General features: G+C 45.3%; 1 protein-coding gene across 1 annotated transcript in view; it reads right to left on the bottom strand.

The window, feature by feature from the left end:
* The window catches only part of LOC137422271 (uncharacterized), a 157,930-nt gene extending 138,697 nt beyond the window's left edge, over window positions 1-19,233 (bottom strand). The window contains exons 1-7 of the mRNA XM_078772642.1: window positions 19,081-19,233; window positions 16,904-17,002; window positions 16,742-16,798; window positions 15,874-15,939; window positions 15,712-15,768; window positions 4,636-4,685; window positions 113-198 (exon numbers count right to left, since the gene is read on the bottom strand). Coding sequence (XP_078628768.1) covers window positions 113-198; window positions 4,636-4,685; window positions 15,712-15,768; window positions 15,874-15,939; window positions 16,742-16,798; window positions 16,904-17,002; window positions 19,081-19,112 — 447 coding nt within the window. The 5' untranslated portion in view covers window positions 19,113-19,233. The remainder of the gene's footprint in view (window positions 1-112; window positions 199-4,635; window positions 4,686-15,711; window positions 15,769-15,873; window positions 15,940-16,741; window positions 16,799-16,903; window positions 17,003-19,080) is intronic.
* Between the last annotated feature and the right edge of the window lie 795 nt (window positions 19,234-20,028).

Here is a 20,028-nt window from a genome sequence, read left to right as displayed (position 1 = left end):
GGCACAAAATTTGTTTTGATTTACGTCGTTTTGATGATCGCACTTTGCAGGAACACATCCCCGACGCAAACCGAGCTATTACTGTAAATAGGTAATTGAATATCTTGCTTACCACAACCTGCCCCACATCGTACTCTTCATCCTCAATACTGATACTGAAAGAACTCTCATCATCTTCACCATGAGGGAGAGAAGATTCTGGAAAGAAGAGGAAAAATGAACATAAAACAGATATTGTGACAGAAAAAGATCAATGGACAGAATATCACCAAGTTCAGTTGTGTGTGCATTGAAGAAATGGGACATCAATTCGTCTTCATCATCTTTGCCAGCCAGGTGTTCACATACAATATCCCCTCGTAAGAGATCAAGGGCTCAGAACATGCAGAATTGGCCCAAGTCTTTCAGGAACTGGTTGGCTAGGCCCGACATGATTGTAGTGGATAAAGGCAGGAATTCGTAATTTGCTCAAGGTGCCGGCATTGACTTGCCAACTCTTCATGATAGACACAGAGATGTTTGCACCTGTGACCAAGTGAAGCTGCTAAAACACTGCCATGGCATTACTGGAGGATCAAAACAAAAAGTTTGGAGCATTCACAGGTGTGTACCGGTGTGTACCCCGGTTTAGAATAGGTACACCGTATCCCTGCGTGTCGTAAGAGCCGACTAAAAGGGTTGGCGTCAGGAAGGGCATCCGGCCATTAAAACATTGCCTCAAAAAGAGAACCATGACAATTACAACTACATATGGGCAGGGTACAGCCCGAAGTACCCCGTGGGGGACCCCACTCCCTCTCGTCAAAACTCAAGGTGGGGAACCCGATCGAAGCAAGGGTGGAAATCACTCCATTTATGACGAAACATCTGATGCCCCACGTGGAGATCGGTTTCTGAGGTTTGGGACATGGAATGTAGGGACAATGACAGGGAGATCAGGAGAAGTTGTGGAAGTATTGGTCAGAAGAGTGGACATATGTTGTGTGCAGGAGACGAGATGGAAGGGAAGTGGTGTGAGAATGGTGAAGGGTAGGCAGGGACAGAAATACAAGTTTGTGGGACAAGGGTGCCCAGAAGGCGTGCATGGTGTTGGTGTCCTGTTTTCTGAGGAGTTTGTGGACAGTGTGGTGAGTGTGACTAGAGTGAGTGAAAGGTTGATGATGGTGAAAATGATGATTGGAAGGCTCTTGGTGAACGTCATCTCAGGATATGCTCCGCAGGTTGGTCGGAGCGATGAAGAGAAGGACAAGTTCTGGTGTGCAATAGAGAAGCTGATGGAAAACATGAAAGATGAGGAAGTTGTTGTGCGAGGAGGAGACCTAAATGGACATGTGGGAAGGAGTATGGACGGTTTTGAGGGAGTTCACGGGGGTTACGGATATGGTGTGAGAAATGGAGAAGGTGAAAGGATTTTTGAGTTTGCTGATGGAGCTGATTTGTTGATTTGTAATACTCAGTTCCAGAAGGAGGATAATAAGCTTGTTACATCCACGTCAGGTGGGTCGACGTCAACCGTTGACTACCTGCACTCCTGCAGGTGCGTAGGTGAGAAAGGGGGCACCTCCGGGACACAAAGGCGATCCCGGGGGAGGAGGCTGTTTCACAGCACCACTTGGTTGTCTGCGACATAAGGGTGAAAGGTGCGAGGAGAGCTCGGCGGGTGAATTACCAACCGAGAAGGAATGTGTGGAGGTTGAAAGAGGTGACAGTGAGAAGGAGGCATTAAAAGAGAGGCTGAGTATGGTAGAGGATGATGTGGTTGAGCTTGCAAGTGGTTGGATGTCAATGAAAGATAGTCTGTTGGGAGCCGTTGGTGAGGTATCTGGATGGACAAAAGGACCACCGAGGCACTCGGAAACATGGTGGTGGGACGATGAAGTTGGAAAGAAGATTGACGAGAAGAGGGTGAAGGGTATGGGGGCAGAAAAGGCAGAGCATGAAACTTATAAGGCAGCCAAGAAGGCTGCAAAGAAAGAGGTAGCAAAGGCGCAGGAGACATGTCGGAAAATGTTCAGAGAATGCTTGGATTTGGAAGAGGGTCAGAGAGCAGTATTCAGGATTGCAAAGCAGATAGCGAAAGAGGTGTAATGTGATGGGGGTGAGTTGCTTGAAGGATGAAGTGGGACAAATCATTGTGGACCCAGATGGAACAAGCGTTACGCCTCGGTCCCCCATCGTTGATGTGATGAGTTGACAAAGTGGAAGACGCAAGTCGGCCATCTTGGATTTTGACGTGGCGACCCAATTTTCAATAGCGTTCTCCCTTATGCGTCGATACACCCACACACCAGATTAGAAGTTAGTAGTTCGTTTATTTTTCAAGATATTTCGCTCACAAGGTTCAGACATATATATATATATATAGTGGCGGCCATCTTGCATTTTGTCGTGGCGACCCAATTTTCAATAGCTTTCTTCCTTATGCCTGGATACACCCACACACCAGATTAGAAGTTGGTACTTCGCTTATTGTTCAAGATATTCCGCTCACAATGTTCAGACATACATAGCGTCAGACATACATGGTGGCAGCCATCTTGGATTTTGACGTGGGTTGCACCCACACACCAAATTAGAATTCGGTCCTTCGCTTACACACGCACGCACGGACGCAGGAGAAAACCATAGTCCCCCTTTCGCTCCGCGGTGCGAAGGGGGACAATTAAAGGAAGATGGAAGAGATATATGGAAATACTGTTGAATGCAGAGAATGAATGGGATGGCAACATAGAGAGTAACCCAGTTTTAGGATCGGCAGAGAAGATAACCGAGAAGGAAGTTGAGGAAGCGATAAAAGCAATGAAGAGTTGAAAAGCGGCAGGGCCGACGGGAGTTGTGGGAGATATGTTGAAGGCAGCAGGAAGTTGGGGTGTGAAGAGAATGACAGAGATCTGTAATCTGGTGGTGAAAGAAGGCCGCATTCAAGTGGATTGGGAACCGAGTACCCTCGTCCCTTGATACAAGGGGAAAGGTGACCCTCTGGACTGTGGCTCGTATCGAGCGATAAAGTTATTGGAGCATGGAATGAAGGTATTGGAAAGGGTGTTGGAGAGGCGGATAAGGAATAAAGTGAAGATTGACGAAATGCAGTTTGGATTTATGCCAGGAAGAGGAATGACAGACACGCTTTTTATTGTGAGGCAGTTGCAGGAGAAGTATGTGGAGAAGAGGAGGAGGTTGTTTCTTGCGTTTGTTGATCTGGAGAAAGCATTCGATAGGGTTCCACGTGAAGTAGTGACATGGGCATTGAGGAAGTTAGGAGTGGAGGAATGGTTGATCAGAGTAGTGATGGCAATGTACAAAAGAGCACGCACAGCTGTGAGGACAAAGGATGGGAACAGTGGTGAGTTTGAGGTGGAGGTAGGAGTGCATCAGGGGTCGGTACTAAGTCCACTACTATTTGTAGCTGTGATGGAGGTGCTGGCTCGGAACATAAAGGAGGGTTTACCATGGGAGTTGTTGTATGCAGATGATCTGGTGTTGATTGCAGAAAGTATGGATGGACTGAAGGAGAAGATGAAGAAGTGGAAGGAATGTATGGAGACTAAAGGTCTGAAGGTGAATATCGGAAAAACGAAGGTGATGGCAAGTGGTAAAGCATGTGGTGAGGTGGAAAGAACTGGGAAGTGGCCGTGTGCTGTGTGCAGGAAGGGTGTCGGAGTGAACTCCATTCAATGTACAATGTGCGCTGAGTGGGTTCATCAAAAATGTCATGGTTTGAGAGGGTCATTAACCAGTGTGGCAGCTACATTCAAGTGTAAGGTGTGCACAGAGGGAGCTGCAGATGGAGGAAATGTTGAGTTGGATCTTGGAGACGGCGTGAAGCTGGAAGGTGTGAAAACATTTTGTTACCTTGGAGACATGCTGATTGGAGATGGTGGATCAGACTCGGCAACGGTTGCTGGAGTGAGATGTGCATGGAAGAAGTTTCGGGAACCGAGTGGCGTGCTGACGAGGATTGGAATGTCGTTGAAGCTGAAGGGAATGGTTTATGCTGCATGTGTGAGAAGTGTTATGATTTATGGGAGCGAGTCATGGGTAATGAACGTGGAGCAGCAACGAAGGCTGGAAATGGTGGAAATGCGAATGGTTCGGTGGATGTGTGGAGTGTCGTTGAGAGAGAGGAAGACAAATGATGAATTGCGAAAGATGATGGGAATAGAGCCTGTGATGGATGCTGTGAAGAGAAACAGGTTGAGATGGTTTGGTGATGTGTTGAGGAAGGATGAAAGTGACTGGTTGAGAAGAGTGATGGAAATGAATGTAGAAGGAAGTAGAGGACGGGGAAGACCGAGAAAGACTTGGCTACAGATGGTCGAAGAAGAAATGTGGGCAAGGGGGTTAACAAGGGGAGATGCAGAAAATAGGGCAAAATGGGGAAGATTGTCATGGGGACCGCAAGGCTAACCCCTGCTCTTGCAGGGAAAATGGCCTTAAAATGCCTGTTGTTGTTGTATTCACGGGAAAGGTTACTGTGCTGAGAGGAAGTTGTTTGTGTCACTGTCGTGCAGAACAAGCAGCCACCACCAGCAAATTTAAAAAGAAAGAAAACAACAACAAAACATTTTCAGGTGTCTCTTCTTGCACTTGCAAATGAGATAATTTATTTTGTGAAGTTTGCTTCTCAAAACTCACCAGTTGGCAGCTCTTCATCAACAGATACATTTGCGAGAGGTTCAGCTTTCCTACAGAAAGTAAAGATTTTGAAAAGCCATCGTTAAATAAATGTCACAAATAAGAAACGTCAGAATAAAAATGCAGTCAGGCAGGTGAAAATCAGACTGCATCGGTTCTTTGTGTTTTCTGCATTCAGACAGCAAACAACAACACTGCACTGCGCTCCCCTACCAAGTATCTTCATACCTGATATCTCTACTCACCTTCACTCTTTCATTCCTCTTTTTTCCCACCTCTGAAACAAACTCCCTCACTCTCTTCATTCCTACTCCTCCCTCCAGGTCTTTAAAACAGCCGTTCACCACCATCTATTATCTTCCCCCATCCAAAACCTTGATCTTTTCTACCCCCGTTAATACACCCCAAATCCACATCTTTCAAACGTCAATCCCCGACTTCATTCCTGAAATTCATTGTAGTGTCAATTTGTTTTGTACCGTGTACCCCTTCCCCCGCTTCTCCCCCCCCCCCCCCCCCTCCCCCTCTCAGCAATATACAGACATCCTGGTAATTCACATACAGGATGATTCGTCAATGTGTGTGCCATCCTTCGGATGTACGTTAAACCTGCCTGCAAATGAGGCTTTCCACAGCCATGTGCATTATACTAAAGAAGATTTATCTTGTCTGGCACAGGGGCCTGCTCCACAAGCTTGTCATATGGTGTATCTGGAGTGATGCATTATATTATCTCAACTTTCCTTCCAAATCGAAAGATGAAGTTGGTACTTGAGGGTCAATCTTCTCCTACTTGCTCCATCAATTCTGGTGTTCCACATGGTTCTGTCCTTGGTCCCACATTGTTCCTTGTTTATATCAATGATCTTCCTGATAATGTTCTATCTCAGCTAGCCATGTGTGCCGATGATTCCTCACTCTACTGTACATCTGCTTATTCACTCAATGCCACTCGTAATGAGGTTGGAGTTTCTCTGGACAATGATTTGGAGAATGTGTTGAAGTGGAGGCACGACTGGCTGCGGCTGGTAACCTTCAATGCAAAGAAAATTAAACTGTTGTCCATATCTCGTTCTAGAAACAGGTCTTTCCCTTCTGTGCACATGGGATCTTCAACCTTAACATAATCATCAGAGCTTCCGCTCCTTGGTCTGGACATGTCTTCTAACCTCCGTTGGGACAAGTACATTTCTGGAATTGCTAAGAGTGCTTCCAAACGAGTTGGTTGTCTTTATCGAGCGCAGAGGTATTTACCTCCTGAGGCCATTTTGTACCTGTATAAGGCAACTACACGTCCCCTCATGGAGTACTGTTGTCACATTTTGGCTGGAGCACCAGCTTGCCACTTATCTTTACTTGATAGGCCCCAGAATCGCATAGTGAACCTGGTTGGTGTGGAGATGGGTTCAACTCTTCAACCACTCTCTCACCGTAGGTCGATTGCCACTCCTGGTTTGTTCGACAGATATTTTCATGGCAAATGTGCTGTTGGACTTTCTAACTTGTAGTCAGGTTCACTATGTTAACAAATATAATTTCGTTCAAAATTTTGGTAGATTAGCAAAACTATACATTTTTGGAATATTCAGAGCATGAGGAATCCAAAAATTAATGTTTACATTTGCGTAGACACCTTTGCGAAAATGACACTCAGGACATTGATGAAGATAGTCAGGTTCACCATGTTAACAAATAGAATTTCTTTCAAAATTTTGGGATTAGCAAACCTGTACATTTTTGGAATCTTCAGAGCATGGAGAATCTGAAAATCAATGTTGGCATTTGCACAGACACCTGCATGGCCGCCATTTTGGATTTTGAAAATGGCCACCATAAAATACATATTTTGCACGATCTCGGCTTCTAGTCAACCTAGAGACTTAATTAAATATGCTAGTCCTATGTTTTCTGGGTCAAGGAATCCAATAAAGGCCTCAAAATAGTGCTCAGGATTATAGAAAAGCAACAAACAAACGTAATTGAAAACCATTGTCTTTATATTTGTGATATAACTGTATTACATAATACATGATATTGCAAGTCCTTTGAAGTTATAGGTTGTTATAGGAAGTTATAGGTAGTATCAGATTGAACTATAAGTCCTATACACAGGATCTACGAGGTCTATACCGTTCAGGAATATGCTTTTACAGATCTTCCCAGAGACCTTGCAGTATTCATATGTTTTATACTTCTCCCACCTCCCCTCCCCTCCCCCCTCCCCAAGTCCTCCCGATGTCCCTGCTCTCAAATGTTGCGTTTGTGTCCTTCCCCCTCTCTTCCCATCTTGTCTGCCGCTCCCTTGTTTTTTGTTTTGTGTGTCGGTTTGACTTTTTGTGTGATTAATGTTCGCTCTTTCACGAGCCTCGATCTTGTATACAAAAAAAAAAAGAAAAAAAGAAAAGAAAAAAAAAAGGCGGATCTGGGGTGAATTAGTGGGGGTAGAAAAGATCAAGGTTTTGGATGGGGGAAGATAGGAGATGGTGGTGAACAGCTGTTTTAAAGACCTGGAGGGAGGAGTGGGATTGAAGGGAGTGTGGGAGTTTGTTCCAGAGGCGGGAGAAAAGAGGAATGAAAGAGTGAAGGTGAGCAGAGAGCCGATATTTCTGCAGTTTAACCATCAGAGGGTTGCTGGCAGATCTTGTGCGACCTGTAGGAATATTTGAGGGACAGAGCACACACAGAGAGCTGGGGGAGCAAGGCCGGAGAGGAGTCAGAAGAAGACAGAAAGACCACCTACCTGCCTGCGGTGAGTGAGTGAAAGGCCCTCGGAGATAGCTTCATCGCGGGAGATTCCAATGATTCTGAAAGCTTTGGTTTCAACAGCGTGAAGCCGAGCTAGGTGTGAGGCAGGAGCACCAGTCCATAGGGGACAGCAGTATTCCATTGAGCTGGGGATGAAAGCCTTGTATGTGGTGAGGAGCTCAGGTGTGCCTAGGAAGGACTTCGCACGACGGAGGATGCCCAGTCGGCGACTGGCTTTGGAGGCCAGCTTGGAAATGTGGTTTTCCCAAGAAAGATCATGGCAGATCGTGAGACCGAAAAGCTTGAGCGACAGAACTTCTTAGAGAGGGTTGTTGAGAAAGTAGATGGGAGGGTTGTCCAGTCGATCGTTTCGGAGAGACATAGCAAGAGTGTGAGATTTGTCAGGATTGAAAGACATGTTCCACTTGTTTGACCAGTCTGATTTTGTCCAGGTCTTCAGAGAGTGAGGATGCTGCAGACTGCCGATCTGAGGGAAGATGCATGGAGTGGCAGAGAGTGGAGTCATCAGCAAAGAGATAGAGAGGATTTCCCAGAGAGTCGGAGAGATCATTGATAAAGACCAGAAAAAGCACAGGGCCCAGCACACTGCCTTGGGGAACTCCAGCCTGAACAGGAAGAGGAGATGAGAGAAACCCATTCAGGGCCACACGTTGACTACGACTAGAGAGGAAGTCCGCAAGCCATGCGTGGAGATTTCCATGGATACCATAGGAGGAGAGTTTGGTGAGCAGAGCTGGGTGCCAGACCGTATTGAAGGCACGTGATATGTCAAGGGAGACAGCTCCGATTTCCTGTTTGGCATTGACGACCTCCATCCATTGTTGAGACAGCAGAAGCAGCATGTCCAGAGTAGAGTGACCTGGTCTGAAACCAAATTGATGATCAGAGATCAAGCCATTGGAGAAGAGAAAAGATTTCATATCCGAAGTAATGATGGATTCCATGACTTTGCCGATAATTGGGAGCAGGCTGATTGGTCTGTAGTTGCAAGGATCTGTTTTTGCACCTTTTTTGTGTAAAGCGGTAATGTTTGCTGATTTCCAGTATGCTGGCAGATGACCTTGAGCAAAAGAGGGTGAAAAGAACAGAGAGAGGGTGAGATAGAGCGGCAGAGCAGGATTTTAGGACCCGTGGGCTGATGCCGCCTGGTCCAGTTGCAGAATCAGTTGAGGTTAGACAAAAACTCCTCCACCTTGTCAGGAGAGAAGGACACAGAGTCCAGGAGCAGTTGGGTTCGACTGGGAAAGGTGGGAACAGAGAGAGATGGGTTTGGGACTAAAGATTTTGAGGCAAACACAGAGTTGAGGCATTCGGCTTTGTCACGTGCGATGTCAACTGTGTGGCCATTTGAGGTAAGGGAGGGGATGGAGGGGGCACAAACACCAGAAACGGATTTGACCAGACGCCACCAGGATTTGGAGGAAGGAGCCAGGTTTGAGAGTTCATTCTTAAGTGAGGAGAGATAGTGCTTCCTGGCACTCCTGAGGGTAGACACACACTTGTTCTGAGCTTGGTGGAAGGAACTGAGATTGCCTTCAGTTGGATTAGCCTTCCAAGAGGCAAAGGCAAGTTGTTTCAGGGCAACTGCCTCACCACAAGATTCAGTGTACCATGGACGGGAGGAAGGGTAAGACAACTGAAGACGAGATGGGATAAATCTGTGCATGAGAGAGATCAGTTTGCTTTGGAAGAATTCCCAGGAAGAATTGATGTCAGAGGCAGTGGAGATGGGAGACCAATCCAGACGATTGATGGCTGCTTGAAGACCGTCCCAGTCGGCCTGAGTGAAATGACAGACTCGTCGACGCTGAGGAGGCTCTCTGAGAATGGCCAGAGAGATGTCCACTTTGACAAGCACATGATCAGAAGAACCGATTGGAGCAGAAGAAGAGCAGCAGACATTAGCAGGGAAGTTGGTCATAACCAAGTCTAGAAGAGAAGATACTCCTTTGGCTGAGATCCGGGTCGGGAAATTGACAGATTGTGTCAATCCCAGTGAGTCACAGAAGTCCTTTGCTGAGGTGCCATGACTGGTGAGAGAGGAACCCACACCCAACCAGGTGGCATGATGACAGTTGAAGTCATCACATATGAGGAAGAGAGAGTTGGGATGAGTGGATAGAAGTTGGTCCATGTTGTCAGACAGTGAAATGTAAATGGAGTCATCACTGTTTGGGGGACGGTACAGAACACATATGAACAAAAGGTGGGAGCGGAGAGGAAGCCGTAGCCAGAGGTACTCCTGGGGGTGAGGAGGAGAGAGGGCAGGGCAAGGAGAGTGAGGAAGAGAGTTTTTGATAAAGATAGCCACCCCACCACCAGGACGAGGCTCAGGTCTATCATACCGGAGGAGGGAGTAACCAGGAAGAGATATTAAGGAATCAGACATCTTAAAGGAGGAAAGTCTCTGTTAAGCAGATCAAGTCTGGATTGTCAGAAGCAACCTGTATGGAGAGATCAGTCAGGTTTGAAAATTCAAAACATTTCAAACATGAAACATCTCCCAGGTTTGAAAATTCAAACATCTCCCAGAACTCACATCAGATTTCTTGACACATTCAAATTTATGTCAAGTCTATTATCTGACTTGGTGTCAAATATTTAAAATTTTCCAAATCTTAAATCACATTTTTTAATTCAAGAAGAGATTGAACTCCCATCACAAAAGGGGATATATCCTTTTGATTGTGTGGATTCATTTGAGAGGTTTAAAGAAACACAACTTCCCTCCAAAGATAATTTATACAACGAGTTCAATAAAAGTTATGTAACTGATAAAGATTCTACTCAAGCACAAAATGTTTGGAAGAAGTTTACGAGAAAGAACATTGGGGAATATCCGATTTGGATCTTCAAACTGATGTTTTTATTAGCTGATGTATTTGAGACTTTTAGAACCGTATGTCAATGAACATTCATGTGGTGTCGACCCCACTCATTATTACACAGCCCAAGGATTGGCTTGGAGTGCCATGTTAAAAATGACGAAACAGGTTTTGGAATTAATCGCTGATACAGATGTGCTTTTGATGACAGAGAAGGCTAAAAGAGGAGGAATATCTCAAGTATGTTCAAAGAGATACGCCAAAGCAAACAACAAATATCTTCCCAACGATGATGCCGCTAAACAACATAGTTCTTGCTTGATGTATTATGATGCCAACAATTTGTATGGATGGGCTATGTCTCAAGCTTTACCTTATGGAAAGCTTAAATGGGTAAAATAAAATAATTATCAAAAATGTTTTACAAGACATCGTTATATCTTCTCAAAAATAATTGGATAAAGCTAAAGTTGGATATTATTTTGAAGTCGATTTAAAATATCCAGAAGAACACAACAAACAAAGACCGACCCGATGCCGCTGATATAAAAGTCCAAGAAAATAATGGCTTTGCAGTTATCAATCATTTCTTACTGAAGGAAACCAACAGAAAAATTACTTACTGCATTATATGATAAAGGGAATTATGTTTTACATCAAAGTAAATCTCCATTATCTCCTTGCCTTCAACCTTTTGCCCTGTTCACGTGACTCGTGGTTGTGACTCTCGGCCCTCTCCCCGTTGGTATTTTGTGAATATAAATTGTTCTTCACAGTTCTGTTTAAATATTATTTAAATATGTTTAAACTTTCACCTGCAGCGTTTTATTCAGTGGTATAACACAAAACACGCTGTTTTTCTTCTTATTTAAAAGGCTTTTTTCAATTTCATCTAACTCATTCCACTTCAAAAAAAAAAATTCAATCTCTTACAATTCTTCCTCACTACATGTTCTAAACTCACCTTCATTCCACACCTCCTCTATCGTTCTCAAACGGATCTCTGACTTGAAAATCACAATAAACCAAATTTGTTATAAATGTTCGTCTTTCATTAATCATTCACTTTGTAAACTCCCCCCTCGCCCCTCCCCTCCAAATCTCCCCCCTTGCCCCACCCCTCCTAAACTACCCCCCGAACCCCTCCCCTTCAAATTTCCTCCCCTACCATCCCTCTCCAATTCTCCCCCCTCCCCCTCCTCCTCCTCAAAGCCACCTCCGCCCCACTTCGTCTCCCTTCTATCTCATACCTCCACCTCCCCCAACCTTCTACTTTCCTCTGCCCCCCCCCCTCCCCCCCTCAAACAACCCATCACTGTGCCTCATCCCATCACCATCAAACCTTTCATCCTCCTCATCCTTCCCTTTCTTGTAACTCTTCTGTCATCTATGACACACTATCAACTGCTCTCCCTGCCTCCCCTCTCATCTTTCATCTGACCCTGCCCCTCCCCTCCCCTGTCCTGCACCCGATGCTCCCCCTCTCTTTTCATTAACAGTATGGAGCTCAAACATCCGGGGCCTTCGCTCAAACCCGACTGATCTCTCCTACATGGGTTGCGTCTGACAATCCAGACTTGATCTGCTCAACAGAAACTTTCCTCCTTCAAGATGTCTCCGATTCCTTAATATCTCTTCCTGGTTACTCCCTCCTCCGGTATGTTAGACCTGAGACTCGTCCTGGTGGTGGAATTGCTATCTTTATCAAAAACTCCTTTCCTCACTCTCCTTGCACTGCCCTCTCTCCACCTCACCCCCAGGAGTACCTCTGGCTACGGCTTCCTCTCCACTCCCACCTTTTGTTCATATGTGTTCTGTACCGTCCTCCAAACAGTGATAGTCCGTGGGCTGAGTAGGCTTTACATGCACCCCCCCCCCCCCCCCCCACAAGTTAACGTCCCGGGTATGTCCATGTACCCCCCACCCTAGGGGTTAGGAAAAACCATGTTAACAGAAAAAAAACTCATTCCCAAGGTACCTCCCACGCATATTTTGATGTTACCCCCCCCCCCTGTGTCAGTGATTTACGAACATTAGGGGTAGGCGAAATTCAAATGGCCATAACTTTTTACCTAGTCATCCTATGGTTGCATATGACCCCTCAAAATGTTTGTCCTGGGACACTCTTTACAATGATATGTGTTATATGCAAATGAGGTCACTAATGAGGTCACCAGAGGTGAAACTATGAGGGAATGAGTTTTTTTTCTGTTAACATGGTTTTTCTTAACCTAGGGTGGGGGGTACATGGACATACCCGGGAAGTTAAGTTGTGGGGGGGGGGGGGGGTGCATGTAAACCCTACTCAGCCCACGGACTATGATGACTCCATTTACATTTCGCTGTCTGACAACCTGAAACCAACTTCTATCCACTCATCCCAACTCTCTCCCTCATATGTGGCAACTTCAACTGTCATCATGCCAGATGGCTGGGTGTGGGTTCCTCTCTAACCAGCCATGGCACCTCAGCAAAGGACTTCTGTGAGTCATTGGGACTGACACAATCTGTCAATTTCCCGACCCGGATCTCAATCAATGGAGTTTCTTCTCTTCCCGACTTGGTAATGACAAACTTCCCTGCAAATGTCTGCTGCTCTTCTTCTGCTCCAATCGGTTCTTCTGATCATGTGTTTGTCAAAGTGGATATCTCTCTGGCCATTCTCAGAGAGCCTCCTCAGCGTCGACGAGTCTGGCTTTTCACTCAGGCCGACTGGCACGGTCTTCAAGCAGCCATCAATCATCTGGACTGGTCTCCCATCTCAACTGCCTCTGACATCAATTCTTCCTGGGAATTCTTCCAAAGCAAACTGCTCTCTCTCATGCACAGATTTATCCCATCTCGTCTTCAGTTGTCTTACCCTTCCTCCCGTCCATAGTACACTGAATCTCATGGTGAGGAAGTTGCCCTGAAACAACTTGCCTTTGCCTCTTGGAAGGCTAATCCAACTGAAGGCAATCTCAGTTCCTTCCACCAAGCTCAGAACAAGTGTGTGTCTACCCTCAGGAGTGTCAGGAAGCACTATCTCTCCACACTCAAGAATTAACTCTCAAACCTGTCTCCTTCCTCCAAATCCTGGTGGCATCTGCTCAAATCCATCTCTGGTGTATGTTCCCCCTCCATCCCCTCACTTACCTCAAATGGGTACACAGTTGACACAGCACGTGACAAAGCCAAATGCCTAAACTCTGTGTTTGCCTCAAAATATTGTGTCCCCAACCCATCTCTCTCTGTTCCCACCTTACCCAGTCAAACCCAGCTGCTCCTGGACTCTGTGTCCTTCTCTCCTGACATGGTGGAGAAGTTTGTCAAACCTCGACTCTGATTCTGCAACTGGACCAGACGGCATCAGCCCACGAGTCCTAAAATCCTGCTCAGCCACCTCTATCTCACCCTCTCTCTGTTAGTTTCACCCTCTCTTTTGCCCAAGGTCATTTGCCAGCATCATGGAAATCAGCAAACATTACCGCTTTACACAAAAAGGTGCAAAAACAGATCCTTGCAACTGCAGACCAATCAGCCTGCTCCAAATTATCAGGAAAGTCATGGAATCCATCATTACTTTGGATATCAAATCCTTCCTCTTCTCCAATCGCTTGATCTCAGATCATCAATTTGGATTCAGACCAGGTCATTCTACTCTGGACATGCTGCTTCTGCTGTCTCAACAATGGATGGAAGTCCTCAATGCCAAACAGGAAATCAGAGCTGTCTCCCTTGACATATCACGTGCCTTCAATACGGTCTGGCACCCAGCTCTGCTCACCAAACTCTCCTCCTATGGTATCCATGGAAATCTCTACGCATGGCTTGCTGACTTCCTCTCTGGTCGTAGTCAACGTGTGGCCCTGAATGGATTTCTCTCATCTCTCCTTCGTGTTCAGGCTGGAGTTCCCCAAGGTAGTGTTCTGGGCCTTGTGCTTTTTGTGGTCTTTTTCAATGATCTCTCCGACTCTCTGGAAAATCCTCTCTATCTCTTTGCTGACGACGCCACTCTCTGCCGCTCCATTCTTCATACCCCAGATCGGCAGTCTGCAGCCTCTTCACTCTCTGCAGACCTGGACAAAATCACAGGGTGGTCAAACAAGTGGAACATGTCTTTCAATCCTGACAAATCCCACACTCTTACTATGTCTCTCCGAAAAGACCGACTGGAAAACCCTCTCATCTGCATTCTCAACTATCCTCTCCAAGAAGTTCTGTCGCTCAAGCTTTTGGGTCTCACTATCTGCCATGATCTTTCTTGGGAAAACCACATTTCCAAGCTGGCCTCCAAAGCCAGTCACTGACTGGGCATCCTCCGTTGTGCGAAGTCCTTCCTTGGCACACCTGAGCTCCTCACCACATACAAGGCTTTCATCCGCAGCTCAATGGAATACTCTTCCCCCCTCTGGGCCGGTGTTCCTGCCTCACACCTAGCTCAGCTTCACGCTGTTGAAACCAAACCTTTCAGAATCATTGGAATCTCCCACGATGAAGCTAACTCCGAGGGCCTTTCACTCACTCACCGCAGGCAGGTTGGTGGTCTTTTTGTCTTCTGCAGACTCCTCTCCGGCCTTGCCCCCCCCCCCCCCAGCTCTCTCTGTGCTCTGTCCCCCAAATATTCCTACAGGTCGCACAAGATCTGCCAGCAACCCTCTTATGGTTAAACTCCCAAAATCTGGGCTCTCTGCTCACCTTCACCTTTTCATTCCTCTTTTCTCCCACCTCTGGAACAAACTCCCCCACTCCCTTCAGTCCCACTCCTCCCTCCAGGTCTCTAAAACAGCTGTTCACCACCAGTGTACATTTGTTTCATACCTCTCCCACCCCCCCCCCCCTTCCTCTGCCCTCTCCCTCCCACAGATCTCCCAATGCCCGTGTTCTCCACTGTTGTACTTGTGTGCTTCCCTCTCCAACCCCATCTTGTCTCCCGCTTCCTTTATTATATTTTTTTGTGTCCGTTTATGTTTCTTTGTGATGAATGTTAGCTCTGACATAAGCCTCGATCTTGTATCCAAAATAATAATAATAATAATAATAATTCACATTCCTCTCTTCAGATCAGGTACCTCCTGACGCTTGTCATTTGCACTTCTCGATAGACATTCGTATCACCTTTAACTTTCTCTTCTTCGTCAGATACCTCTCCCTTATTTTGGAGTCTGGCTGTTGGAAACAGTTGCAGCAGTGGGAACAGGTGTGGTTCAAGATTTTCACGAATCGGTTGACCAACCGTTTTGTTGAGTGGCAGGAATTTGTCATTTGTTCAGGGTACCGGCAATAATTTGTCAACTCTTCACAAGAGACATGCCAACTCAGTTTAAACAACTCGGTGGAATCCATCAGCTCTGAAACCTCCAAACAATGGTGCTGAAAATATTTTAAGAGCAAGATGTGATTGAGATACAACAGGGAGAGCTTGAATTTCCTTAAAGGAGTACCATTTCCATTGCGCGCACGTTTCATATCAGGACATTCCAAATGGATATTTTCTCATACTCACACGTCATGTGCAATGTGACCACAACACTTGCTCTTCTTATGTGTGGTAAACTTTTGCCTAGGTTGAAAAAGATTGGAATGTTAGCTTCTTGTACATTTGTTGTGGTCGACATAGTCAAAAACAAGTTTAAAAAGTCAAGAGGAGGAAAACAAAATTATTTACTTCAGACGCTTCAACAAACCGATTTTCTTCGTCTTGGATGGTAAAGACTTGTTAATCTTTGGTTCCCTGCAAAAGAACAGATCTCTTCATCCACAACCGAGTTCAAATGTGCTAAACCGGTGAATAATCAATAAATTAATGAATTCAAATAAATAAATATGTAATAACGGTAATAAATAATAATAAATGGTAATAATGGTAATGATGCCACTAATCTATATATAAAAAAAGAAAGTTTTTGTTTGTTTGTTTGTTTGTCTGCACGCGCCAATCTCCTGAACGGTGAAAGATGGGAGGAAACCTCTGAAATAAAAAATGTAGGAACAGGCCCTGGGAAGGTTATAGGCTAGGTGGCGAGGCCGGTTGAGGCCGCCTCGCCTGGGCTGGGCCCATTTCGCAATTAAAAGCTGAGCTGAATTATAGTAGTCAATCTTCTACGGCCGCAAGTAAAAGCTGAATTATAGTAGTAAATTCACTCAAAAAGAACCAAAAATGTCGGGACGGGCCCCGGGAAGGTTATAGGCTAGGTGGCGAGGCTGGTGGAGGCTGGTCGAGGCCGCCTCGGCCGGGCTGGGTCCATTTCGCAATTAAAAGCCGAGTTGAATTATCGTCGTCAATCTTCCATGGCCGCGAGTAAAAGCTGAATTATGGCAGTAAATTCATTCAAAAGAACCCGGGCAACGCCGGGTGCATTCGGCCAGCATGTAATAATGGTAATAAATGTGTGAATACGACAGGGAGAGCTTGAAATACGCTAGGAAGATCGAGATACGACAGGGAGAGCTTGAATTTCCTTAAAGGAATACCATTTACATTGCACGCACGTTTCATGTCAGGACATTCCAAAGGGATATTTTCTCATACTCACACGTCATGTGCAATGTCACTACAACACTTGTTCTTCTTTTGTGTGGTAAACTTTTGCCTAGGTTGAAAAAGATTGAAATGTTAGCTTCTTGTACATTTGTTATGGTCGATATAGTCAAAAATACGTTTAAAAAGTCAAGAGGAGGAAAATAAAATTATTTACTTCAGACGTTTCCAAAGATTGGGTTTCGTTGGAATCGACGGTATAGGATGGTTCACACCGTCCTCATTTGAACAAGTACACTTGTTCATATTTTGTTCCCTGAAAAAGAACAGAACCCTTGAATCGACAAATGAGTTAAAATGTGGTGAACCCGATATATATATATATATATATATATATATATATATATATATATACACATAAATACATATATATAAATATATATATATATATATATATATAATAATACATTTATTTTATATAGCGCTTTTCAAGAAGCCCAAAGACGCTTTGACAGAGTACAAAAAACAAGTGCAAAAAGACAAAAATCAATAGGTAAATAATCAAAGCAAAAGGAAGGAGAAGAAGAAGAGATAGTCAGGAGTTAAATGCTGTGGGTTAAATGTTGAATGCAGTGTTGAACAGGTGGGTCTTGAGTGATGTTTTGAATGTGGTGAGTGAGGAGGAGGAGTCTCTGATGGTGTGAGGTAGTGAGTTCCAGAGGGTGGGAGCAGTGATGGAGATGGCCCTGTCCCCCCAGGATCTGAATTTGGTCTGGATGGGGGGGGTGGGGGGGGGCGTCAGGAGGTTGGTACCAGCAGAGCAGAGGTTGCGGACGGGAGTGTGTCTGGAGAGGAGGTCAGTCAGGTAGGATGGGGCCAGGTTATGGAGGGCTTTGTAGGTCAAGAGGAGGATTTTGTACTGGATTCTCTGGGGGATGGGGAGCCAGTGAAGCTTATAAAGGACGGGGGTGATGTGGTCACGGGTCCGGGAATGGGTGAGTCGACGGGCAGCGGAGTTCTGAATGTATTGGAGTTTATTGGTGATTATTGAGGGTGAACCATAGAGGAGGCTGTTGTAGTAGTCCAGACGGGAGGTGATGAAGGCGTGGATGAGGGTTTCTGCAGCCGTGGAGGAGAGGGATGGACGGAGACGGGCAATGTTTTTCAGATGAAAGAAGGCTGTCTTTGTGATCTGTTTAGTGTATTTGTCGAAGGAAAGGGTTTGGTCAAAGATGATGCCAAGATTCCGGATGTGAGGGGAGGTGGATACTGGGAAACCGTCGATGTTGAGGGCAAAGGTATGGGTGGATTTTGTGAGCGTTTTTGGGCCAATGATGATTATTTCAGATTTATCACAGTTAAGTTTGAGGAAGTTGATTTGAAGCCAGGATTTTATTTCAGTGATGGTTTGTCAGGATAGAGTGGGTGGCGGTGGAGATGGACTTGGTGGAGATGAAAAGCTGGATGTCATCGGCGAAGCAGTGGAATTGGAGACCATGGCGGCGGATTAAGTGACCAAGGGGGGGGGGGGCAGGTACAGGATGAAGAGGAGGGGGCCAAGAAGAGGAGGGGGCTAAGGCCAAGAGGGGGCTATATATATATATATATATATATATATATATATATATATATATATATATATATATATATATTCTCCATTTCAACAACTGACACCACAATGCCCCTGCACTAACTAAGCATCACGTAAAATAAAATATCAGGAAAAGGTGAAAAAAACCAAAAAAAACCCCCATGATTCTGGTCGAGATGAGCAGGTGGCCAAATAAATGTGCTCTCGATGTTTGTTCATCCATCAGCTGACACACCTCATTCCCTGATAATGCTGTTGTACGGCCTCCGCAATCACGCACCACTCCTTCCTCCCACCGGCAAGTGACCATAAGTAAACGAGTTCAAAGAACACCTTACTCCCCGCAATCTTGACGGGCCCCGGGAAGGTTGTAGGCCAGGTGGCGAGGCCGGTCAAGGCCGCCTCAGCCGGGCTGGGCCCATGTCGCAAAAAATCTTCTTCTTCTTTCGAAATTCTCTTCAAGTACGACTTATGCACTTAATAGGAATATCTGACCGATTGCAACACACGCTTGCAAAATTCTGTTTCGCGGGGCCCGACAGAAGAAAGAACAAGGAATCGTTGAGCACCAACTGATACTCATACTGGGCCCGCGTCAGACCGATGGAGCCGACAGAAGATTAAATTTATTCAAAAAGAACCCGGACAACGCCGAGTGCCTTCAGCGAGTCATAAATAAATGATAAACTACACGAATGAGGTGCTGACGTCGATTTCCTGAGGCGATTCCGTACATTGATTAGCACACGATACTCGACATGAACAGAGAAAATTTACTCAATGCTGTGAAAACCCGGAGATACCTTCGTTGCGACGTCTTCTTAAAAAGCTGCATCTTGGGGAATGAAAACGTACGGAGGAGGAGGGGGAGGGGGAGGGGGAGGGGTCGAGAAAATTTCGATGAAAAAATTCGCCAGCTGACGAAAAGACGTCCACTGTCCACGAGATATCGACATCGAAATGATTGCTTTAATGTTGTTGGTTCATGGTTACTACGTGATACATTTGTGACGTCAGCCTTCCGAGAAAATGACGAGGCGTTCAAACACGATCAGATTGGTCGATTTTAAGTCTTCTTCTTCATCATTTATTAATTTTAAAAATAAATCAATCGTTATATATTTATTTTGGGGAAGTTTCTTTCAGGGGGGCTTGGGACACCGGAAGGGTCTGGAGACTATTTCGATATCAACCATGATGATCGTAATGTGAATTTTAAAATTCCTTTCTTGAATTAATAAAATATTATTAATATTTTAAAATACTAGTACCCGACTGCAAAGCCGCAATGAGCCGGCGAGGCCAAAGCCTCTTGCCACTATTTTACCCATCACTATGGTATGGCATCAGCAGGTTAGGTAGTTGGTAGTAGGTAGGTGTAGTAGGTACCGTACCTAGTTCAAAATGACACCATTTGCATTCTGGATGAGATTAAGATTTAGAAAATTTACTTCTTGATTAATTCGGTGAATTTCGTCTCAACTTCGGATATTTCCGGCCGTGAAAAACTTTCCCCTACGGACGCGAGATTTCTAAAAAAAATATTATTCGTCAATTTTAGAATATTTGACGCCGTTTTCAGCCTCCGAAACGGTAATAAGCTTTTTAAAAATACTCTTTCAAATGCTCGAATCTCATTGGTTCCGGTGTTTGGTGACGATTTCCGTTGAAGATAACCAGGCCCTTGCGGGCCGAGGTTGGTCTTCAAGTATTTTAATTACAAATTAGAGGTGCATAAGATTGTGAATCAA

Source organism: Myxine glutinosa, chromosome 2 (assembly GCF_964187855.1).
Source record: "Myxine glutinosa chromosome 2, kmMyxGlut1.1, whole genome shotgun sequence".
NCBI classification, from domain to species: Eukaryota; Metazoa; Chordata; class Myxini; order Myxiniformes; family Myxinidae; genus Myxine; species Myxine glutinosa.
Note: the sequence above shows the minus strand (reverse complement) of the source record. Positions and strands in the feature narration are given on the sequence as shown.